This window comes from Homalodisca vitripennis, chromosome 5 (genome assembly GCF_021130785.1).
Source record: "Homalodisca vitripennis isolate AUS2020 chromosome 5, UT_GWSS_2.1, whole genome shotgun sequence".
In the NCBI taxonomy this organism is placed as follows: Eukaryota; Metazoa; Arthropoda; class Insecta; order Hemiptera; family Cicadellidae; genus Homalodisca; species Homalodisca vitripennis.
Window position 1 is genome coordinate 91,846,994 of NC_060211.1, and position 19,965 is coordinate 91,866,958.

At 30.9% G+C, this 19,965-nt stretch overlaps 1 protein-coding gene across 2 annotated transcripts in view; it reads right to left on the reverse strand.

The window, feature by feature from the left end:
* LOC124362506 (PHD finger protein 21B-like) overlaps positions 1 to 19,965 on the reverse strand; it is a 49,884-nt gene that overhangs the window by 22,568 nt on the left and 7,351 nt on the right. For both annotated transcript variants that reach the window (XR_006922469.1, XM_046817069.1), the window contains exons 2-9: positions 17,025 to 17,057; positions 7,795 to 7,857; positions 5,961 to 6,273; positions 5,643 to 5,760; positions 4,460 to 4,551; positions 2,608 to 2,720; positions 1,413 to 1,530; positions 185 to 301 (exon numbers count right to left, since the gene is read on the reverse strand). Coding sequence is in view for 1 of the 2 variants with exons in the window: in XM_046817069.1 (XP_046673025.1) it covers positions 185 to 301; positions 1,413 to 1,530; positions 2,608 to 2,720; positions 4,460 to 4,551; positions 5,643 to 5,760; positions 5,961 to 6,273; positions 7,795 to 7,857; positions 17,025 to 17,057 (967 nt within the window). In the remaining variant the exon portion in view is untranslated. The remainder of the gene's footprint in view (positions 1 to 184; positions 302 to 1,412; positions 1,531 to 2,607; positions 2,721 to 4,459; positions 4,552 to 5,642; positions 5,761 to 5,960; positions 6,274 to 7,794; positions 7,858 to 17,024; positions 17,058 to 19,965) is intronic.

Genomic DNA, 19,965 nt, shown 5'->3' on the forward strand with positions numbered 1-19,965 from the left:
AGACAATTCTTCAAAGAATGATTAAATTATAGAAAAGATTATATCGAGAAGAAAGACTGAAAATTTATTCCACACCACTGATTAAAAAGACAAAGGTATCCAAGGTCAGTTAAAACGATGATGTTGACAGTATAGAGAAGTATAACCTCGGTCCCCATGCAAGTGTACAGTAACACAGACTAACCTGTAATCAGAGGAGAGGAGGGGGCTTGGTGAGTGCAGGCAGGGCAGATGTTGCCAGTGACACAGGACACGTGACACATGGTCTGACACACTCTGCATTCTCTTTGTTCTCCAATTCCTGCAAAAACCGATAATATAAAACATTATGTATTCAAGTCAATATTCAATTACTGATCAAAATAAAAACTTGTTAACCTTTGAATCGGCAAAAGCCTTCCTTATATTGAGTTTTATGTTACATACTAGATGGCGGTGTCTGGTGTCATATTTATGTATGTGTTTTGAGTTATTATTGTTCAATGATAGTTACTAACGATAAAAAGATACTATTGTTATTTGATTGTTATACTATTTACTTTGTTATTTTACAAAGTTATTGTCATGAATGGAGTGATACGTCAATGTCTTTTTAAATCACTAAAACAATACAAATAGTTTAGTAAGGTTCATTATAACAATTCCATTTCCATTTTCATTCAAGGAAATTAGTATAAATCATATATAGATTTTTTAGTATATCAGTAACTTATTACTTTTGAAGCAATAATAATTTATTTTAATAACAAGTGTATTTACAAATTTATTAGTTACAAAACTTAACAATAAAATTTGCTAGAAATGTTATGCTTATTTACTTTATGGACTTAAACATGTGTAAGTCTTTTTCTTGTCATTTATCATTCCTAACAAGTTTGCAGCATTCTAATTTTTCTCATTTGTTCGCTTTGTCTTACGCATAACGTGGAATATTAAAACACTAAACATGACTTTGGGTATGAATTTAAATGCTTTAAATTTACTTTTATAAATTTTTATAAGGATTCAAAAACAAAAAAACTAAATACATTTATTATTAATTTATAAGAAAATATAGTTATAAATTTGTTTTATACTACAGGTATTTATTTAAAAACAAATTAAAATGTATTCATATAAACAGACTAAAAACATTGTACAAATGATTGAAACTTCTGGGGTTAGTATAAACTGTTTGATAACAACACATAAAAGACTTGTATATAGAATTTTAAAAGACAATATTATTGTAAATTAATGTATGTTATGCCAATCATAAATGATAAAATAATAAAGGCATAGATAATCTTCATTACATCAGAAACTATAAAGATAAAATATGAAAATTTACACTTTTGGTTGTGAATTACAAGAAAATCAATTAAATAGTTTAAAAAATTAAGACAAATAAAAGAAGTGTAAAAAATTATTACCAGGATTACGGCAGACAAAGCATAGGCTGTCCGAATCGCTCAATGGAGTGCCACAATCACGGCTTCCGTCATCTACATACTCCACTGGCTCCTTCACTCTACTATTACGCTTCTGCAACTGTCAAAAGAGTTCAGGTTAGCTATTTAACTACAATATTGTGGTCATAAAAGAGTGTGGGCGATGAAGAGTTGCTGCAAAACAGTTTTGTTTGTTACAGTTCTTAAAATTACAATAAATGTTATTTTTATGAAAGTTGCACCACTCATTACATACATGATCATATTTATACTTATAATTGAAAGTAATGTGCTTTATGTTTTTATGACATTGTTAGAAGCACACTGTCATGTTGGCAAGAAAAACCTCACCCAATACATGGTACATTTTAAATGAGAGGGAGATTGCTCAATTGGGATTATTGTTTGTGAGTACCAAATATATGGTTCTGCAATCTCTGGATGAAGTCCAGTAGTTTCTCCTTCCAGTTTACAAGACTGGAGGGGGTCAGGTTGGTTGCACTTCACCCCCCTCATGGATGGCAATGTGAGGTAGGGGTATTTCTGACTCAGGACGCTGTGCAAGCCCAATCACGCCTCAAGCCTCTAGTAAATGTCTGGGAACACATGGAGGACCTCAGGACTCAAACAATAACAAAATATGTTTACCTCTCCCTATGTTATAGGATGGGCTGCTTCTAGACCTAAGAAAGGAGAGTACAAGACTGGTACTCGTAATGCTATCAGGACATGGCCTTTTTTAGAAACATCACTGATGAAGATAAGATTAAACCAGACTGATGAATGCAAACTCTTGAAGAAACAGAAGAATAAAGTGATTAAGTGCCTCCTTTCTGAGATACAGTCAACATGCTCCCTATGGAAGTTTGTTTGTAGAATTATATAAATTATAAATATCAAATATTCTGCATGATTTATGAAGCTCTTATTCTGAAAGAGCCACAGTACCTAAACGAGAAGCTCTAGTTTCTAAGCGTAGGACCCATTCCGGATGAATGCTTCACAGACCAAAAGTGAGTCAGGAGGAAGGGTTTTTAATATTTTCATCTCCAAATTTCAACAAGATGTGCTGTGTATTCTCCATGGCATAAACTCAAATTTTTATAACATCCATCACTCATACAATCTAGGCACGTCGCCACTATAAAGGAAATTAAAGAATGAATACTGTACTCACCATAGTGAGATCCCAAAGATCATCATAAAGATGATGTTGAGTGTTCACCTTTCTTCTTCTTCTTTCGCTCTTCTTTTTTATTATCCTACTGTACACTTCCTGCGTGATTAGACCTGATAACAATCAAATTTATTTTTAAAGCAACTTTGCAGGAATTTAACAGAAAATCTCATGATCTATGGTTGAAATCATGCTTTAACAATAATTTGGCTAATTTAAAGACTACAGACATACATTATGGTAAATAAGATTCACTCTAAATAGAATTGTTTGAACACTACACATGTTAATGATTAATCTTACTTTGTTCATTTGAGCATATCATTTTCACTGTTTACATGAGTTGATACTGTCAACATTCATTAAAATGTTTCCGTAAGAAATATATGACATCCCTCAAAACTGTCTTCCAATATTATTAGAGACCCTCCTTCTTAAAATAAGTCGTCTTATCTGTCAATCTGTGCAATAACTGTTGATAGAAAGGTATTATAGGCACAAAACCTGGTACATAGATTCCTATTGATCCAAGGAAGAACCTATTGATTTTGAGTCAAAAGGCAACAAAGTTGCAGTTAGAAGTTAGGTTAGTCAGAACATGCAACCACTGCCAGTCAGTCTCATAACTTTTAGTGTTCGTTTCATGGACACAACCTGAAACTTTCCAGTTAATAAGTATAAAAAAGGAATATTTTGAGCTACTCATCACCAAATTTCACTAATCCAGGAAAAAATCAGTTTAGTCAAGACTTAAGTAATACTGCCCTTTGACCTTTTGACACCAAAACCAACAAAGTTCTTTTAAGTCCGTGGGATTTTTCTATCAAAATATATACACAGCCAAACAGACAATATGATTTTAAGGAGGACCTATCAGGTCCTCAATAAAGCCAAAAAACAACGCAGAGTTACTGCTTAGTTACTAGTCATTTAAGGCACATTTATATTGAGAAGCTAAGCAAGTTGACACGGCACGTATTATACATTCTATATTGTAAGTAGATTTTTCGTAATGTTTTTGGTATACTACAATTTAAAGTTTTATTACTTTTTAAACTTTAAAGCAATTAATTTATGAACCTCTCTCTATATACTACAGTCTGAGACTGTATACCGACATTTTTTATATTCATATATATATATATCTTATATATATATAAAAATCTTGAGTCACGATGTATGTTGCCAACAAACTCCAAAACGACTGAACCAATTTCAATCAAATTTCACATGTATCCGTAATTTAGTCTAACTTAGAAGATAGGATAGTTATTATCTGAATTATTCGCTTATGTCGTGAATATAAACGAATAAAATGAAGAAAAGTTTTCAAAGCGCCTGCACATTATAACCTGCAATTACGAGATAGATACGTATATTAAACAGTGAAACACTATTTGAAGGCGCTAAGTTATGATGTATAATTGTCTAAACTAAATTTTTGGTTGAACTTAAAGGTTGAGTGGTAGACCACTTTGTAATAAAATACATTATGCATGTACAATACATTTTTGACATATTTTCTTGATCGTGACATCAAGGTAAAATCTACATCGGGGTTGGAAATATAATTTACTTCAACCAGAAATGCTCATACGCGGTCAAAACTTACGAAAAGCGTGCGAAGCCGCGGGAAACAGCTAGTATATATATATATACATACAGATGATGTCAGGACCGAAAGTATTGATTAAAGAGGAATACCTAATTTGCTAAATCACTTTTATCAGTAGTTAGATACTAATTAAAACTAGAATTCTCTTACACTTTTGCCAACAAATATTTCTGGTATTTGTTTGCCTTTTGGTTTGAAAAATTGCTTTATTTATTCATGTAAAGTTAATTAACTCACCTAAGGCAAGGGCAAATTCCACCTTATTCTCGGATTCAGGTTGTTGTGATACCAAAGAATCAAGTGATTCTTCTGAGGAACTGGTCAAAACACTGAAACAAAAATAAAGATATTTAATTAAACTAAAGTTTTATGACAATGAAATATTTCCAATTAACATTGTATTTTAATTTTGAAAACAGTTTCATACACATATTAATGTATTGCAAATTATTTCTTGTTAACCTATCTATCTCCACGATATCTCAAAAACAAATTAAGCTAAAGAATAAATTTTGCATTAATTTTAATTTATACATAAACTAAATCGAGTTTGATGATGGTGCATGACCTCTAATGGGATTTGGAAGCATGAAACTTAATTGCTTCCAAATCTCAAATGTATAGCAATACATTTGATGTACAGCAATTAATTAACTTAATTAATTGCTATACATCAAATTCTGCGATGTTAAATGACAGTTCACGGAATTTGGCTGAATGTTAGTGCAACTTATCACTCACAGGGACATTTTGAGAATGAAGTTATATAGACCCAAAATTTTACATGAAACTTCATTACTATATGGGTAATGTTGAGTTTGATAATGGTGCTTATCTCTCTAAGGAATATACCTTATTCTACCTTTAGCAAAGCCTGTTACACATACTTCTGCCTCATTTATACCTTTGTCTGCCAAATCACCAAAGACTACTTTAAATGCATTTGAAAATCAACAACCAATGTGTACAGGGGAGGGAGTGGGATCAGTAGATGCAGTGGTAATTAAAGTGTTTCAATTAAGATATTTCTGAATATGTGCTGTCTCTAATTCTCTCCAAATTTGACGCCTTATTTAGTAAAGCTATTAGTTATTTCCTTCTTTTATATTTCAGTCTAAAAAATAAAGAAGCTGTAGTAAAACATATTGAAACACCTCTGGTGGTGATTCACAAATTTGCAACTGCATATGAAATCAAGGACATAAATGCCATGTAGTAAACCTAAACAAATTATTTAAAACACAGATAAAATACCTTTTTATATTTGAAAATAATAAAAACAGCTAATTTTCTTGCTTACGTGTGCTGCCAATGTTCAATTTTGTCTGGCCGTAAAAGGTCCAAACAGCCCTCAACACGTATTATTCTACAAACATCTACCTACTTGTAGTTGGCAATGCTAGGGTTAAGTGCTACTTACTCCAAGGCCTTGGCTGGAGAGCTAGGGCGGGGAGTAGCCTGTAGTGTAGTCTTGGGCCTCTTAGCAGGCTGGCAACGACTTTGTACACTGTTGCGCTTTATTCCTTTTTTCTCATTGTCTGGAACATCATATATAATGTTAGGGAGATGTTTTACTGACTATGTCCCAGAACCATGTCAACAATTTAAAGAGTATTTCTGAGAATTCAATTCAAGGAGCATTATTTGACACAATGTACAAATAATACCAAACGTTTTGTTAAGATATTACTAGGTAGACATGTGAAATCTAATCAGCCATGTTGTAGGTTGAACTCACCACTATTCCCGTTAATGGGGGACTCACAAGGAGTCCTATTCTCCTCACTTGAACTATCAATAGAGGGATGTCGCCCCTTAGGCAACGAGGCTTTCTGTTCTCCGGCATTGTCATTGCCACCGCGGTGTGTGGGCTTAAACCGTGACCGATCCTTGTGGGCATTCTTGACCAGTAACGAACGTGCAATATCCTCACTCTTGCCTCGGTGGTTAAACCGCTCCTGGGGCCGGGGAGGATGTGGTGTCTTGTGCTTGTTGCTGGCACGTATCGCCCGGGGATCCACTTCATTACGTAGACGGGCAACTAAGATTTTCTGTAATAATCATAGAAATATCTATAATAAACACAGTCCATTAGTTTATTCAATTCATTAGGTTATTTGTATAGAGAATTTAACATGTTCACTGTAGCTTTATACTGAGTAAGACCAAGGTCACTGAACATTAAGGTGTCTTGCCGCAGTCAACATATTAATAATGAAACCTCAAAATAAAATAAAATCAGAAAGGAATATTAGTCTATCTGAAGAGTTTAAATGTTATAGTCCTTTACCACTAAATGCATTTACCTCCGAAAATCTTATTACCTGGCTATCCTGAGTATCAACCATGGGGTACAGAAACTAGTTATTACCAGCGATTCACTCTCGTCTTAATATGTCAATGAGTTAAAATGCCTGATAAACTGAAAACAGGTAAAATGGTATTGGCTGTATTTATTTGAACTTGTTCGAACTAGCTGTACAGATGTCACGTTTCAAAAATTTGTTGTGTTAATTGTATTTATTTAGCCTTATAATTGATGAATAAAATTAATGTGATGAATTGAATGTATTCTGTTTAACAGTGTAGACAGGGTGATACCATATCTCCTACTGAGCTAATATCCGTGATTAAAGTATTGATATAGCATGTATTGTTGGTTATGTAGTATTGTAATTGCATAGTCGAATAATATTTTATGAATAACTTGATTTTACATAAAACTCCTGTGATGCCATTAGTCTCCTCAGTACTAACAGCACAAATAAAATACATATTGCTAGAATTTACTCTGTATATAATTGTTCAGTTTAGAGTGAAACATTATAGAGCATTGTGGTTAAACAAGTCAGCTAATCAGAATAGCTGATTTACAGCAGCTGGAACTCATGTATGATATAATAAAAAACTACAATAATTTTATTTTTAGAAACTGTAAAGTACGTATACTGCCTTATTTATTAAATTAAGATGGAAAATAACTTAAAAACATTTTATTTATTCCTGTAATGTAAAACCATTTTAAGTAATTTACATAGAATGTACGTGTATTTTAACAACCTCCCATAAATATTGTAATGCAACACACATTATACTAATCATGTAGGCCTATACTTGGCATGCAATTATATAATACTTATATTAACAGGTTGACTTAGACAGATGCCCTAGTGTGCTTGCTGTGCTATGAGAATACTTATATTCACCAGCAGTTAAGGTGTTTATGTATGCAACTTAGCATACATCATACTAATTATAGAATCAATTATATAATACTTATATTAACAGGTTGACTTAGACAGATGCCCTAGTGTGCTTGCTGTGCTATGAGAATACTTATATTCACCAGCAGTTAAGGTGTTTATGTATGCAACTTAGCATACATCATACTAATTATAGAATCAATTATATAATACTTATATTAACAGGTTGACTTAGACAGATGCCCTAGTGTGCTTGCTGTGCTATGAGAATACTTATATTCACCAGCAGTTAAGGTGTTTATGTATGCAACTTAGCATACATCATACTAATTATAGAATCAATTTTTTTTTTAATAATGTGTTTCTCACCTGAGATTCGCCCAGACAGATAATGTGTCTTTGGACCTCTTCTATTTGAGTTCTGATGCTATCCTGTAAGCAAAAATGTCAATATTAGTTATTTCATAGTAATCTGTTTTAATTAAAATAATAATTATTGCGATTTAAGTGTGAATTATAAAGGAAAGGTCAGTTTCCGATTATTATTGTTAATAATCAGTTTCCAGCCAGATTTAACATTCTCACTCATTCATGCTATTTCACATATACTTCACTGCTCAGAAAGGGTTCAAGACAGTATCAGAACACCAGTTACGAAAATGAGTTACTTCCAGTACAGACCAGACCATCAAAAACAACAAGTGAACAGTATTTAATCAAGAATCTTTATTAGTCATCATAAGATCATTAAAAAGCATTGACATCGTCACCAAAGTTTAACAATTATTCATTTAAACATTCAATCTATTATAAATAAGGCTGATATGTTAGATGTTTGCTCACGCTGATTGAACTGTGGGTTCCTTGCTGGACAAGAACCTGTGACCTATTTTCAGGAGACACTATAGTACAAACTACCAACACCATTCTCATCTTCCGAGGATGATAAGTCTGGGGAACAACGTGTCTTCAGGGCTCGGTTTTTTCTGTAATGCCAGTGTTCTGACCTTCAAGAAGAAAGTCTGTAACCTGCTCCTGTCTTGAGTTGATGTCACCTAGTTCACCACTTCCATCCATATCGGCTCATTGATCAATGGTTGTGTAAGAATGAAGTTTAGTGAGTGCTGTGGCAAATACATTTTAAATTCAAAGCAAGCTCTATAATTTTCTTCATTGTCACATTAAATATCAGTATTATCTTCACACGTTCGGGTTTATATTGGCATTTTTTATTCTTTATTTTCTTATACTCGTGTACTGTGCTTATTGCTGTGTTTTTCGGTGATCCTATTACCATATTAAAGTCACCGGCCGTCTTGTAATGCATTTTTATAGGTTAAGTGCATTTGGTAATGCATTTTTATAGGTTAAGTGCATTTGTTATGTAAAGTTATATTGCTCGGATTATATGTACCTGTGCAACTGCATGTTACCTAATTTATAGCTGACAAATATGATAACTTGCTATTTTCTTTGTACATAGTTAATGCAGTTTTGTTGAAAAACTAGCACACTAATGCATGTTAGACTAATTGCTTGTCATTACCATTTTTTGATAGTTGTTCGTTGTAATTTGGCTGACAGTGACAACAGAACTGTTTGCTCTTTGTATGTTTCCTTTTCTATAACTTCTATCTTGCATATGCATGTTATATTCTAGATACACATGGTTTATGTAACTGTATGTGTAAAATAAATAAATAAATGTATTCTTAACTGACCGTAACTGTGATATAGCAATCTGAATGAACACTGTTTGTTTTATGAGGAATCCGATTCATACATTCCTACCGGTTACAAACTATCTAACATTTTTTTGTAGAAAGCGGCCACTTTCTAGAGATGGAAGCTCAATTTTTATAGAATGGTATATCCTTTAACCAAATTAAAAAACTGTGTTGGTCAAGAAATGTTGATAAATAGCATATTATGCATTTTCCATTCTCATTTACGACTTAATAAGTAACTAAATAAGTCATGACTTATGTGTGATGTTATATGTTAAATTTTTTGTACAAAAATGTGTAAATCGACTATTATATGACTTGACTGAAATATTTTAATGATAGGAAAGTCTATCATAAAATCTATTTATGTTTCTTGCAATGTAAAAAAGTACTTAAAAACATATTCATTGATTTTTATGTCAGTGGTCTTATGATGGTTGATGATGAAATGAAACCATAAAGTTTTAAATGTAAGGAAAGGGGACAGAAACACCTTAAAGTTTATAACATTAAGGTGATTTATACGAATGTATATTAAGATAAACCATATTAAAGGATTTAGTTGTTTTGTTGTGCTGTTACTAAGTCTCATATTTCATATATTTGAGTGATTTTAGCTTAAAAATAAATCATTTACAATATGATTACACTGTGCATTATTTCAATTTACTTTTGTGCAATATATTATTAAAAATATTGAAATTTTTTTAATCTACATAGTTTTATGTGTAAGGAATTTATTGACTAATAACAATCTTTAGTTTATTAAACCGTATCTTATTGTGGTGTATGAAAACTGTAATTTGACATCTAACCTTACAAACTGTTAAGCCACTGGATATATAAAGCATGTAATCTGTTATATTATTTGTTTAATTATTCAGGCTATAAGCTGGTAACAATTATTGTTATATAACTTTGTATGATGTTCTTACATACCAGTAATACTGTTCCGTCACAAGTCTTTACTGGACTATCTCAAATGAAATCGATCATAAAATCCTATTAATAAAATCATTTCATGAGCAGTTTGTCAAATGGAAAATATCCTGTTTTCACATATGATTTATTACTGTACTAAAAGAATAAATAATACTGCAGTGACCCAAATGATTTTCATATAAACAAAAGTAATAGTAAAAATAAAAAGTTTAGGTGCCTAAAAATGTGTAGTAGACCAACTTTTCTAGAGGCTAATTTTAAATATACGAATTCTTTTTAGCCCATAAACGCAGATTTTTAAATCAATAATGAGACTGTAACATTTACTTATACTTTGAATAACATTGTGTTGATAAGTTACTGGAATATGTCACATGATTATCTTCATTATAGTATACTCTGTTTAATAACTTGTTTATTCTGTGTTTTTCTTGTTGCCAATACGTTACTGTACCTATAACACCATAACTAAAGTGATTTTTTGACAAACAGAAATCAAAATTCCCAATGAACCAGTGTTTACTATTTTCAATAGCGAAGCAGAGATTCACACCGAATCTCAAACTTTAGGTCAAACCATTTGACACTTATCTTGCGTACAGGTTGACAGAAATCAGATTTTGTTCATCAGCCACTATTGAAGAGGCTTCACTTAACACTCAGTTAATAATATATTACCCTCACAGGGTTTAAGTAACTAAAAATTTGTAAATGATACTTAAAGCCATATGATGAAATGGCCATGAAAAGTTCTTGGCTTAACAATATAAAACTTTAAATAAAAAGCAGACCACACAAAACAAATTGTTGGCTTTAAACTATGTTTACTGAGCTGCTACTATAAGTAAACTTTTAAATATGTGCACTTTTTTGGACATTAAACAAGTTTTTTCTATTAGAGAAGGTGTATAAATCATCATATTCTTTGGGCAAATGAGGACTTATAATAATGTTAAAAGAGCCTTTAATGAAAACACCCTGAACATACTATTAGTAGAACAACAGTCACTAATTTAAAAAAAAAAAAAAAACGTGAGCCTTTACTTTATATCGTTAATAAAGGTTTCATCACAGATAATCAGCAATGAATCGTTTGTAATAAGCCCCACATGAACATCGACCTCTTCAACCATATCACTCTTTTTAGAGAAAAGAACAAGACTGAGCACCAACTGTAAACTTGGAACGCTAGCATTTTGGGAGTTCGCACAGTTCAGATAGAATTTTCTAGATTTCTCGTACACAACCTGAGGCTTGTCGCAATATAGGTTGGAGTTGATATACTTCAGTATTTACATATTTAGTTTAGTTAATGTACAAAGTTAATTAATGTTACTGTTAATAATGTTAATTAATGTACAAAAAAATAAACTTCATTAATTGTGAAATATATATAATAAAACTTTGTAATGGTCCATGATAAAATATTAATATAAAAAATAGTAAACTAAAACTCTTTGGTTAAATATTTTGTTTCATTTGGTTCTCTGTTGGTTATTAGCAAAATACAATAAATTAAAAAGGAGATTTTGAAACAACCTACATTGGTGAGTACATAGGTTAGCTTTTCTCCTAAGCAATTTTCATTTTTCATCTATATTTTTGTTTTTAAAATCTATTATAAAATGTAAAATAAAATGTAACACTAGTGCTGTCAGATTAGTTATAAAAAATGATAAAAACTCGAGGGTAAAGAGGACCAAACAAGGTTTTTTATTAGTATGTCACCCAGCAACCGCAATTTAAAAGAATAATAATAACATTTTTTAATCTAAAACAATTACAATGTACTACCTTATAATACAAACCTTCAAATACTATTTAATTTTACTATTTTATTATGCAAAATAATCTATAACTTGGCTATTCTAAATGTTGCATATCATATTTGAGAAAACATGTTCATATTTTTTGTACATTTTTGTCACTTTTTTGCTGAGATGCAAATTTGTTATTCTTTTATTTTATACTGATGATCCGATTCCTCTTCGTGAAAAAAAGACATATTCAACAATTTATATTCAAGTTATTATTAAAATTTGTTTACCAATTTCAGTATAAGAGGTTTCAGAACTCTCACAATAACAGGTGTGCATTTCACAAAGCATGATGGACCCTCAGAGCATTTAAGGTTTAGTCTAGTACTTGTTCCATAAAATTTCCTTTTGAAATAAGAGTAAATCCGTTACATTTTGATCCTTCTTGGACTTACGATCTCAAAACAAAGCAAGCGGCGATTTAGGGGATGACAGATTCCGGGAAGAGAACAATCCTTCAAAAGGACCTCCAACCTATTGTTATGGCATTGTTTGAGTTTCAGAAAGCAGGAGAAAGAAGCAGTGCCTGCTCAGTCACTGACTGTAAATCAATATTGCAGATGTACGAAACTGATTCACTTTGAAATAAACTGAAACATGATTTTCGTCCAATAGTTTTACAAATCAATTGGAGTAAACTTATTATACTTTTTTAAATTAATTCTTAAGAAAAAACGTGATGGTATGGAATTTAAACACTAGTGATAATTCAGTAATAGTAAAAAATGCCAGAGAACGAGAATTAAAACGCGCGCTTTTTAACTAAACAAACTCGTTTGATAGGGTTCTTCCATATAGACTAATATTTGAGTTTTCTACATATTTTTTTAACTATCTATCTCTATTCCGGAAAGAACGCTGAGTAATAATTATCATGAAGTAACATGAGTGAGCCGAGATATAGTGTCTTTTGAATCGCTTCACAATTGCGATAAAATAGCAAATTTATTTGCGTAGATTTAATATGTCGTTATTCCCGAACATATTTAAGCAAGTAACATATTTTTACTCCAAACGGGGCCGGTAGACTACGCCGAGCGGTAACTTTTGTATCACTTCACCATTGAGATAAATTTGCGATTTCACTTGCGTATATTTAATCATTCGTTATATCCGAAAGTATGTTATATATCAGCGAGTAACATTACTCCGACCCGGGCCGATGAACTACGCCGAGCGGTAACTTTTGTATCACTTCACCACTGAGATAAATTTGCGATTTCACTTGCGTATATTTAATCATTCGTTATATCCGAAAGTATGTTATATATCAGCGAGTAACATTACTCCGACCGGGCCGATGAACTACGCCGAGCGGTAACTTTTGTATCACTTCACCACTGAGATAAATTTGCGATTTCACTTGCGTATATTTAATCATTCGTTATATCCGAAAGTATGTTATATATCAGCGAGTAACATTAGTCCGACCGGGGCCGATGAACTACGCCGAGCGGTAACTTTTGTATCACTTCACCATTGAGATAAATTTGGGAATTTATTTGCGAAGATTTGATATTTCTTATTTCCGAACGAATGTTGTTATATATCAGCAAGTAACATTACTCCGAACGACCGATGGACCACGCCGAGCGTTGACTTTTGTATTATTTTACCGGATGAATATCCGGTTTAGGGTCAGTGGGTGCATTTTTGTAATTATCGTTTTACTTCGTTTTGCATAATAGCTCAGATAGTCACAGTTCAGTTTTCAATTTGTTTGGCAGCTATAAGCCATTTTGTTTTTTTTTCTTTTTTTTAATAAAACAATTTTATCTTAGTTGTTATTTTTACGATTGACACAAAACTTTGTTGATGAGTCCTTGTCAAAAGGTATTATTTTAGAAAAAATATTTTTAAATTAGTTACAATATTTTCACAATGGCAGCCATTTAATGTTGTGTTATGAAATATCTAATAAACCACTGTTTTTATCAAAATATTATAAGATACAAAAAAGTTTTTTTAATAACCTTTTCTATACAAAGATACCTCACTTGTAAATATACATTAAGAAATAACTATTTTATGGAAGGTTTCATATTTCACATGCACAAAATGGCTCATAATTTGTCAAATTTCATTTGTTTATTGTATTAAATTAGCTATTACCCATAACACTACCAATTTCAAAATAATCTTACAAAAATGTTAATTTGGTTATGTTTACATTTATTAGATGTTAAAAGTTTAATAGTCAGTTTTTTATTCTCTTTTTAGCCTTTGCTCTTTTTGGCTATGCTGGCTTGTTTTGGGCACTGTGGCTATTAATCCTATCATGAGTGGGGCTCCCCGGGATTTGAACCCGTGATCTCTCAGTTAGAAGAGCCGTGACTGTATCCACTAGTCTACGGAGGAGGACTAATGGTCAGTTTCAATGTTGCATTTTAATTATATTAACAGCTGTTCAAATTCTGCCAAACTATGGGATATTTTTACAAATGAAGTATCCTTGGGAAGGAAAGGTATGTAAACACTTTATTGTGTCTTATGACATTTTGATAAACACTGTGGTTTTTTAGATATTTCAGAAAACAAAAATTATTTGGCCGCCATTTTAAAAATATTAATACGGGTTTTAAAATATTTATTTGATATAATACCTTCTGAAATAGACCCGTTTGCCAAGTTTTGAAACGATCGTAAAGATAACAACAAAGATAAAAAAGTTGTAATAAGAATTAAAAAAACAAACAAAATGGCATATAGCTGCTAAACAAAGTGGAAATTGGGAAGAAACTATTATTCATTTTTAGCTTGGAAACACACATAGAACCTGAAAATTCATAGCCGGCCCAGCCTTTTTGTTACAGTCTGTATAAACTTCTTATAACCCATTGTGAATATTGAAGATATGTCAAATATATTAATAAAAAAGAAAACGTAAAATACATGTATTTTATTTTCTGCTGAATTAGGTTTTAAGTTGTTAAAAGAAATGTACAAATACAACTGTAAATAAATTAATAAAGGAATGATATCAATAACCAACACGATTTTGTAACGTGAACAGATAGGCCTAACATTAAAAATTGTTTGTTACCCATCATCTAACTTGATGTTCCTTATATAGAAATGAAGATCCATGCAAAATTTCTAGCCTATTCAGTTTGTTCTCGAAATGTGTGGATAGGCAGAAATAATTTTTCAACCTCTCAAGTGATTATCTTCGGTAACGCATAGCCAACATCACTACATAATTATTATTACAACATTAATAAGAATGCATAACACTGGTGGTTGCCGTTGCAGAGTGGCGGAACTCACGTATTAGCAGAAAAAAGAACAGCAGAGAATCAGCAACTGACAAAATTCTTGAACCCAACAAATACAGATTGTCGTAACCAAACTATTTGATGTAAATACAAAAACGATCCAAAAAATCATTGAATGTTAAGGTTATTAGACTAATTTAAATATAAACACATATTGTTCAATGGCTAAATTGGTTGTACAGAGCTGCAGTGTCTCTTTTTCAATTAAGATTTCTGCAATAAATACAATTATCTCATTCACCTGTTTTACTGAGGTCGAATATATCCAACTTTTGCCAATTTAAAATGTTTCTTATTCCATTCTCTACAACATATTATTGTACCAAATATTGAGAAATTTAATTCTTTAAGTTGGCTGATACACACAACTTTTTTTAGACTCTCTTACAATAGAATAACGCATCTACTTATGAACGATACTTACAATGTAACTACTTATTTAACAAGGGTTAAGTATTCACTTGACAAGAATGAACAAGAATTATTTATATTGCTTAGTTGCCACCACGATTGCAGCTTCTCACAAAATATTAAAAAACCTTGTACACCTGATATTGCAGCATAAAACAGCCTAAAAACTGTAGTTTAGACAGTGGCCGACCAGTTGGTTTGTATACTTTTTTATTAGTTATGTATTAGTTAAGTAGTTAGTAACTTAGCAATAAGTGGATATCCTAATGTCAGATGTATTAATTTAATGACTCTTTATTTCTTCAAAATTCTGTTACATTCTTAATGACAAGGTATTTATCATAAAAAGAGATAGGATTATAAATGTATTAATAAATTTGGGAGTCTATATTACTACTACTCTGATATTTTCAAGTAAAAGGAATCCCATTGTCTTTCATACCTAATGCTTATTAACTATTTCAGATGTTTCAATCCCAGTTAAGATTAGGTGGAAATGACCAATTCAAACATATTACTCCAAAATCATAATTTCTTTGATCATTTTTTAATTGTAATGTAAAAAATTTGAAAATTAAATGCATCAAATGATCAATATGATTTAATATAAAATGTTAATAAGTCCTTTTTAATAGGCCAATATCTAAATAACTTAAAAACCTTTATATACTGCAGATCTCTCTGTCACATGATTATTAGTTATTAGGCAATTACCATGTCTAAATATTTCGTACACAGCTTAACCCTATACTTAAAAAATGTGTTTTAAAATGATTATTATTTGTATACACCTCAATACGAATTCAGGATCACAAAAAATCAGCCACTTTGTGATTGTGACAAGAGTACAGTGTAAAATGTTCAAGTCAATATCAGGAACAAATTTTCAGGTAATGTTTCTCAAAGTTGAAAAAATAAAAACTTTTGAGAAAATGTGAAAATATACAAAAAGATCAAATGTTATATGATACTTTCTTAAGGACCACTTATTCATTCAATGTGTTCCTTTTTTCTATGCAATTATAGAGCACATGCTTACATTATTAATATTGAAAGTTTATCAAAATGAAAATTTTCATTGTAACAAAATTGTTTATTTTTACAAACTCGAAATTTTATGTACTATAAAACCAATGTTATGTTTATTTTTTCACATATGATCAATTAGGTTACTACAAAAACTAAAGTAACGTAAATACATAAACATACTGTGTTGGTTTTGTATGCCTAAACTATGAACTTGTGCATGAACATAAAAATTATTACAATAGTGATATAAACATCAGATGAGATACAATAAAACCCAGTAATACATGTTACCAACTTATAACCAACGCTTTAAACTAATATTTTATGTTAAAACATTAACTCTTAGAAGACCAAAATTACAATATTTTCTAACTACAGTACTTTTCAAATGTACTCACAGTAGGGCTGACTTGCTGCCTCAACACTAAAACCTGAAAATAAAAATTACAATTTAATCTTCTACTCTCATAAAAACAATCCAAATGCAGGCAATAAATCAACTGTTTTGTGTTACCCACTAATATTAGTATTGCTTGGTAAACCCTAATTAACTGACTAGCTGTAACTATTTTTGGCATTGAAATTCTTATAAATTTAAAAACTTATATGAAACCCAATTTAATGAACAAAAATCTGAATGTGCTCAACCTCGGGTTTTTTTTATCGATAAAACTGTTAAAATATATACATATTTACTCTAAGAGAAAAGGTGATTATGTAATAAATAAATAAAATTTATTTATTACATAATCTAAAAGTCTAAATGAATAAAACAAAACATAACTAATACAGTTTAAATATGAAAATTTATATGACATCAGATGCATAAATTTGTTTCCTACCTAGCTGGTGGAATTTTGATCAAACTGGAGTGGACCAGCTCAGATTCGATTCCCTTTAGTGCAATTTTTTAGATTTAAAAGACTGAACCTAACAAGTATGCCCTGGCATACATGAAGAAATATGATATATTTTTCTGAGGTATTTTTTGTATTTTGAGGATTTTCTTGGATCAAAGGACGATATATCACCTAACCCTGTTCTTTTGAAAAAGACCGCTGTGATATAGCGTCTATTCATGTTTCAGTTGGCATACCTTAACTGTTCTTTAAGTGTAGTAAGAAAACAGTATTTTTTCAGTTTAAAAATATATCTTTCCACACTAAAAATATTTTTTGCTTTCATGCCATAAAGAAGCAAACTTGGAAACTAAACAAAAAGATTTTTTCTGTATATTCAATTCCTAATGAGAAAAAACATATTAATCCACCTATTATACTCAAAGAATTATAAAGATATACCTTATTGTAACTAGTTTAAATTATTTTGTGGATCTCTGCAAATTTTTCGATTTGGACACAGTCTTTATCGCTTAAATACCAATTTTAACTTGATAACAAACAATTCTAGTGATAATGGTAAAAGATTTGTCACTGTGCACAAAGAGTTAAAGAACGCCAAAGTTGGATGTCCCCCATATTTTAGTACCAATAAATCATTCAACCATTCAACCCCTGAGTGGACATCAACTATCATATCAAGCAGACAGTTCAGTACATTTGTAACACCCATGTTTACACAAATGTGTATTTGTCTCATTGCCCTCATAGTGAACAGCAATATTTATCACTTCAAATAGGTCATGCTTACATATACTTGTAAGCGATTCTCATTATCAACAACAAACATTAGCATCAACACCTGAATATTCACACTGTCTCACAAGTTCCAATAACTTTAAAGCAACTGCAATACAGCCAACAGCACAAATCTTTGAAGAGTGTTTCTCTTAAAGCTAGCAAATTATGTTTCAAATTCATTTATATATAAACTTAAAAGGTTACTTCATCGTCTTATTTTGGAATCAAATGCAAAGAGCAAAAACCGTTCTGAATTTACTACTTTATAAAAACATAATCAACAACAATACTGCAAGTTCAATATGTTAAGAATCAGTTTACAGGTCACTTTATCACAAAGAATCGTTAGTGTCACATCTAAAATAACACAAATTTATAAATAACTTCTTATTTTATGTATCCAGATGCTTTCAGTTTGCTTTCCATCATGTAAAAAAATAAAAACACTGCAAATAAAAAATATTAACCCAAGAGACGTATGCCAGTTTGTTTTGGATTAAAATATCACCTAGTTTTTCTTGAAACAGAGAATTTCTCTTAAGAAAAGAACCGATCATCAGGCCCTCTATTGCAGTGGAGACTGAAATGGAGGGGCATTAAAAGGTTAAACAAATATACTATTTTATCGCATGACAAATTTTTTTAGCTAGATCCACTTGAATAATAGTTATATCAATGTTAGGCAAAACGATAAAGAGACAACACTGAAAGACAAGTATGATCAATGTTTATAACATTTCTCCATTTGGCAAACGTTTAGTATTAACCTCTTTTGCAATCACCTTCTTAATAAAACTTTTCTTATTGGACATTAAATTCAAATAGGTCGTATTATAATCAGATCATCCGGGATGTTTCACCATCTAATTTGATGTACATTTTATTGAATTATAACGAATAATACAAACGTTGAAAATAAAGTTGCGATACAAACTTTGATTTGCCACTTCTGCCTTCCTGTAAAAATTTTATTATTTTCCAAAAACATTAAATTAATTTTTATAAACATAGAATTTTGTTATTGTTTAGCATACAAAACTTTTTTCACATCATGTTATATATATCTTGATAAATAATAAGAAAATATTTTAACATTTTTTCTGGTCCTTAATTTTGGAAAATTTTTAAAACTTTTAATTCATTTTAATTTCATCCAATACAATTACTAATTCAATTTTCTTTTAACAACTACATATAAATGTTAGCTATAATGTACTGACCAAGGAAATATATAATAGTACACACAATTTCTATTCTACAGATTTTTAAATGATGGTAAAAAAGTGCCTACCATTACAGGTTTTGCAACTGCGACTTCCAGGGTAAAAATGGCTACCCTCAGAGATTATGTTGGCTAACACTAATATAACTATTATTATTTATGAGTCTGACATGAGTTTTAAGTATGCAAACTAAAATATATGACCTGTTAAAAACTTATGATATGGTGGCTGTAATCTCATGGACTTTACAGGAAGATTTAACTATGCTTGAAAGTCCCAAAAAATGCTGTGACATGTCTACAAACTGTGGGCTAAGCATAACTTCTGTCATTTACCCAAGTTGGTGGGAAAGTGTTCAAACATTAACACTGTCATAATCAGTCATTAATTAGAGTTGTACTAATATATATTCAAAACAAAATTTTGTATTGGCAAAATAACACGCTATTTCGGCCGAATAATTAAAATTAATGTTG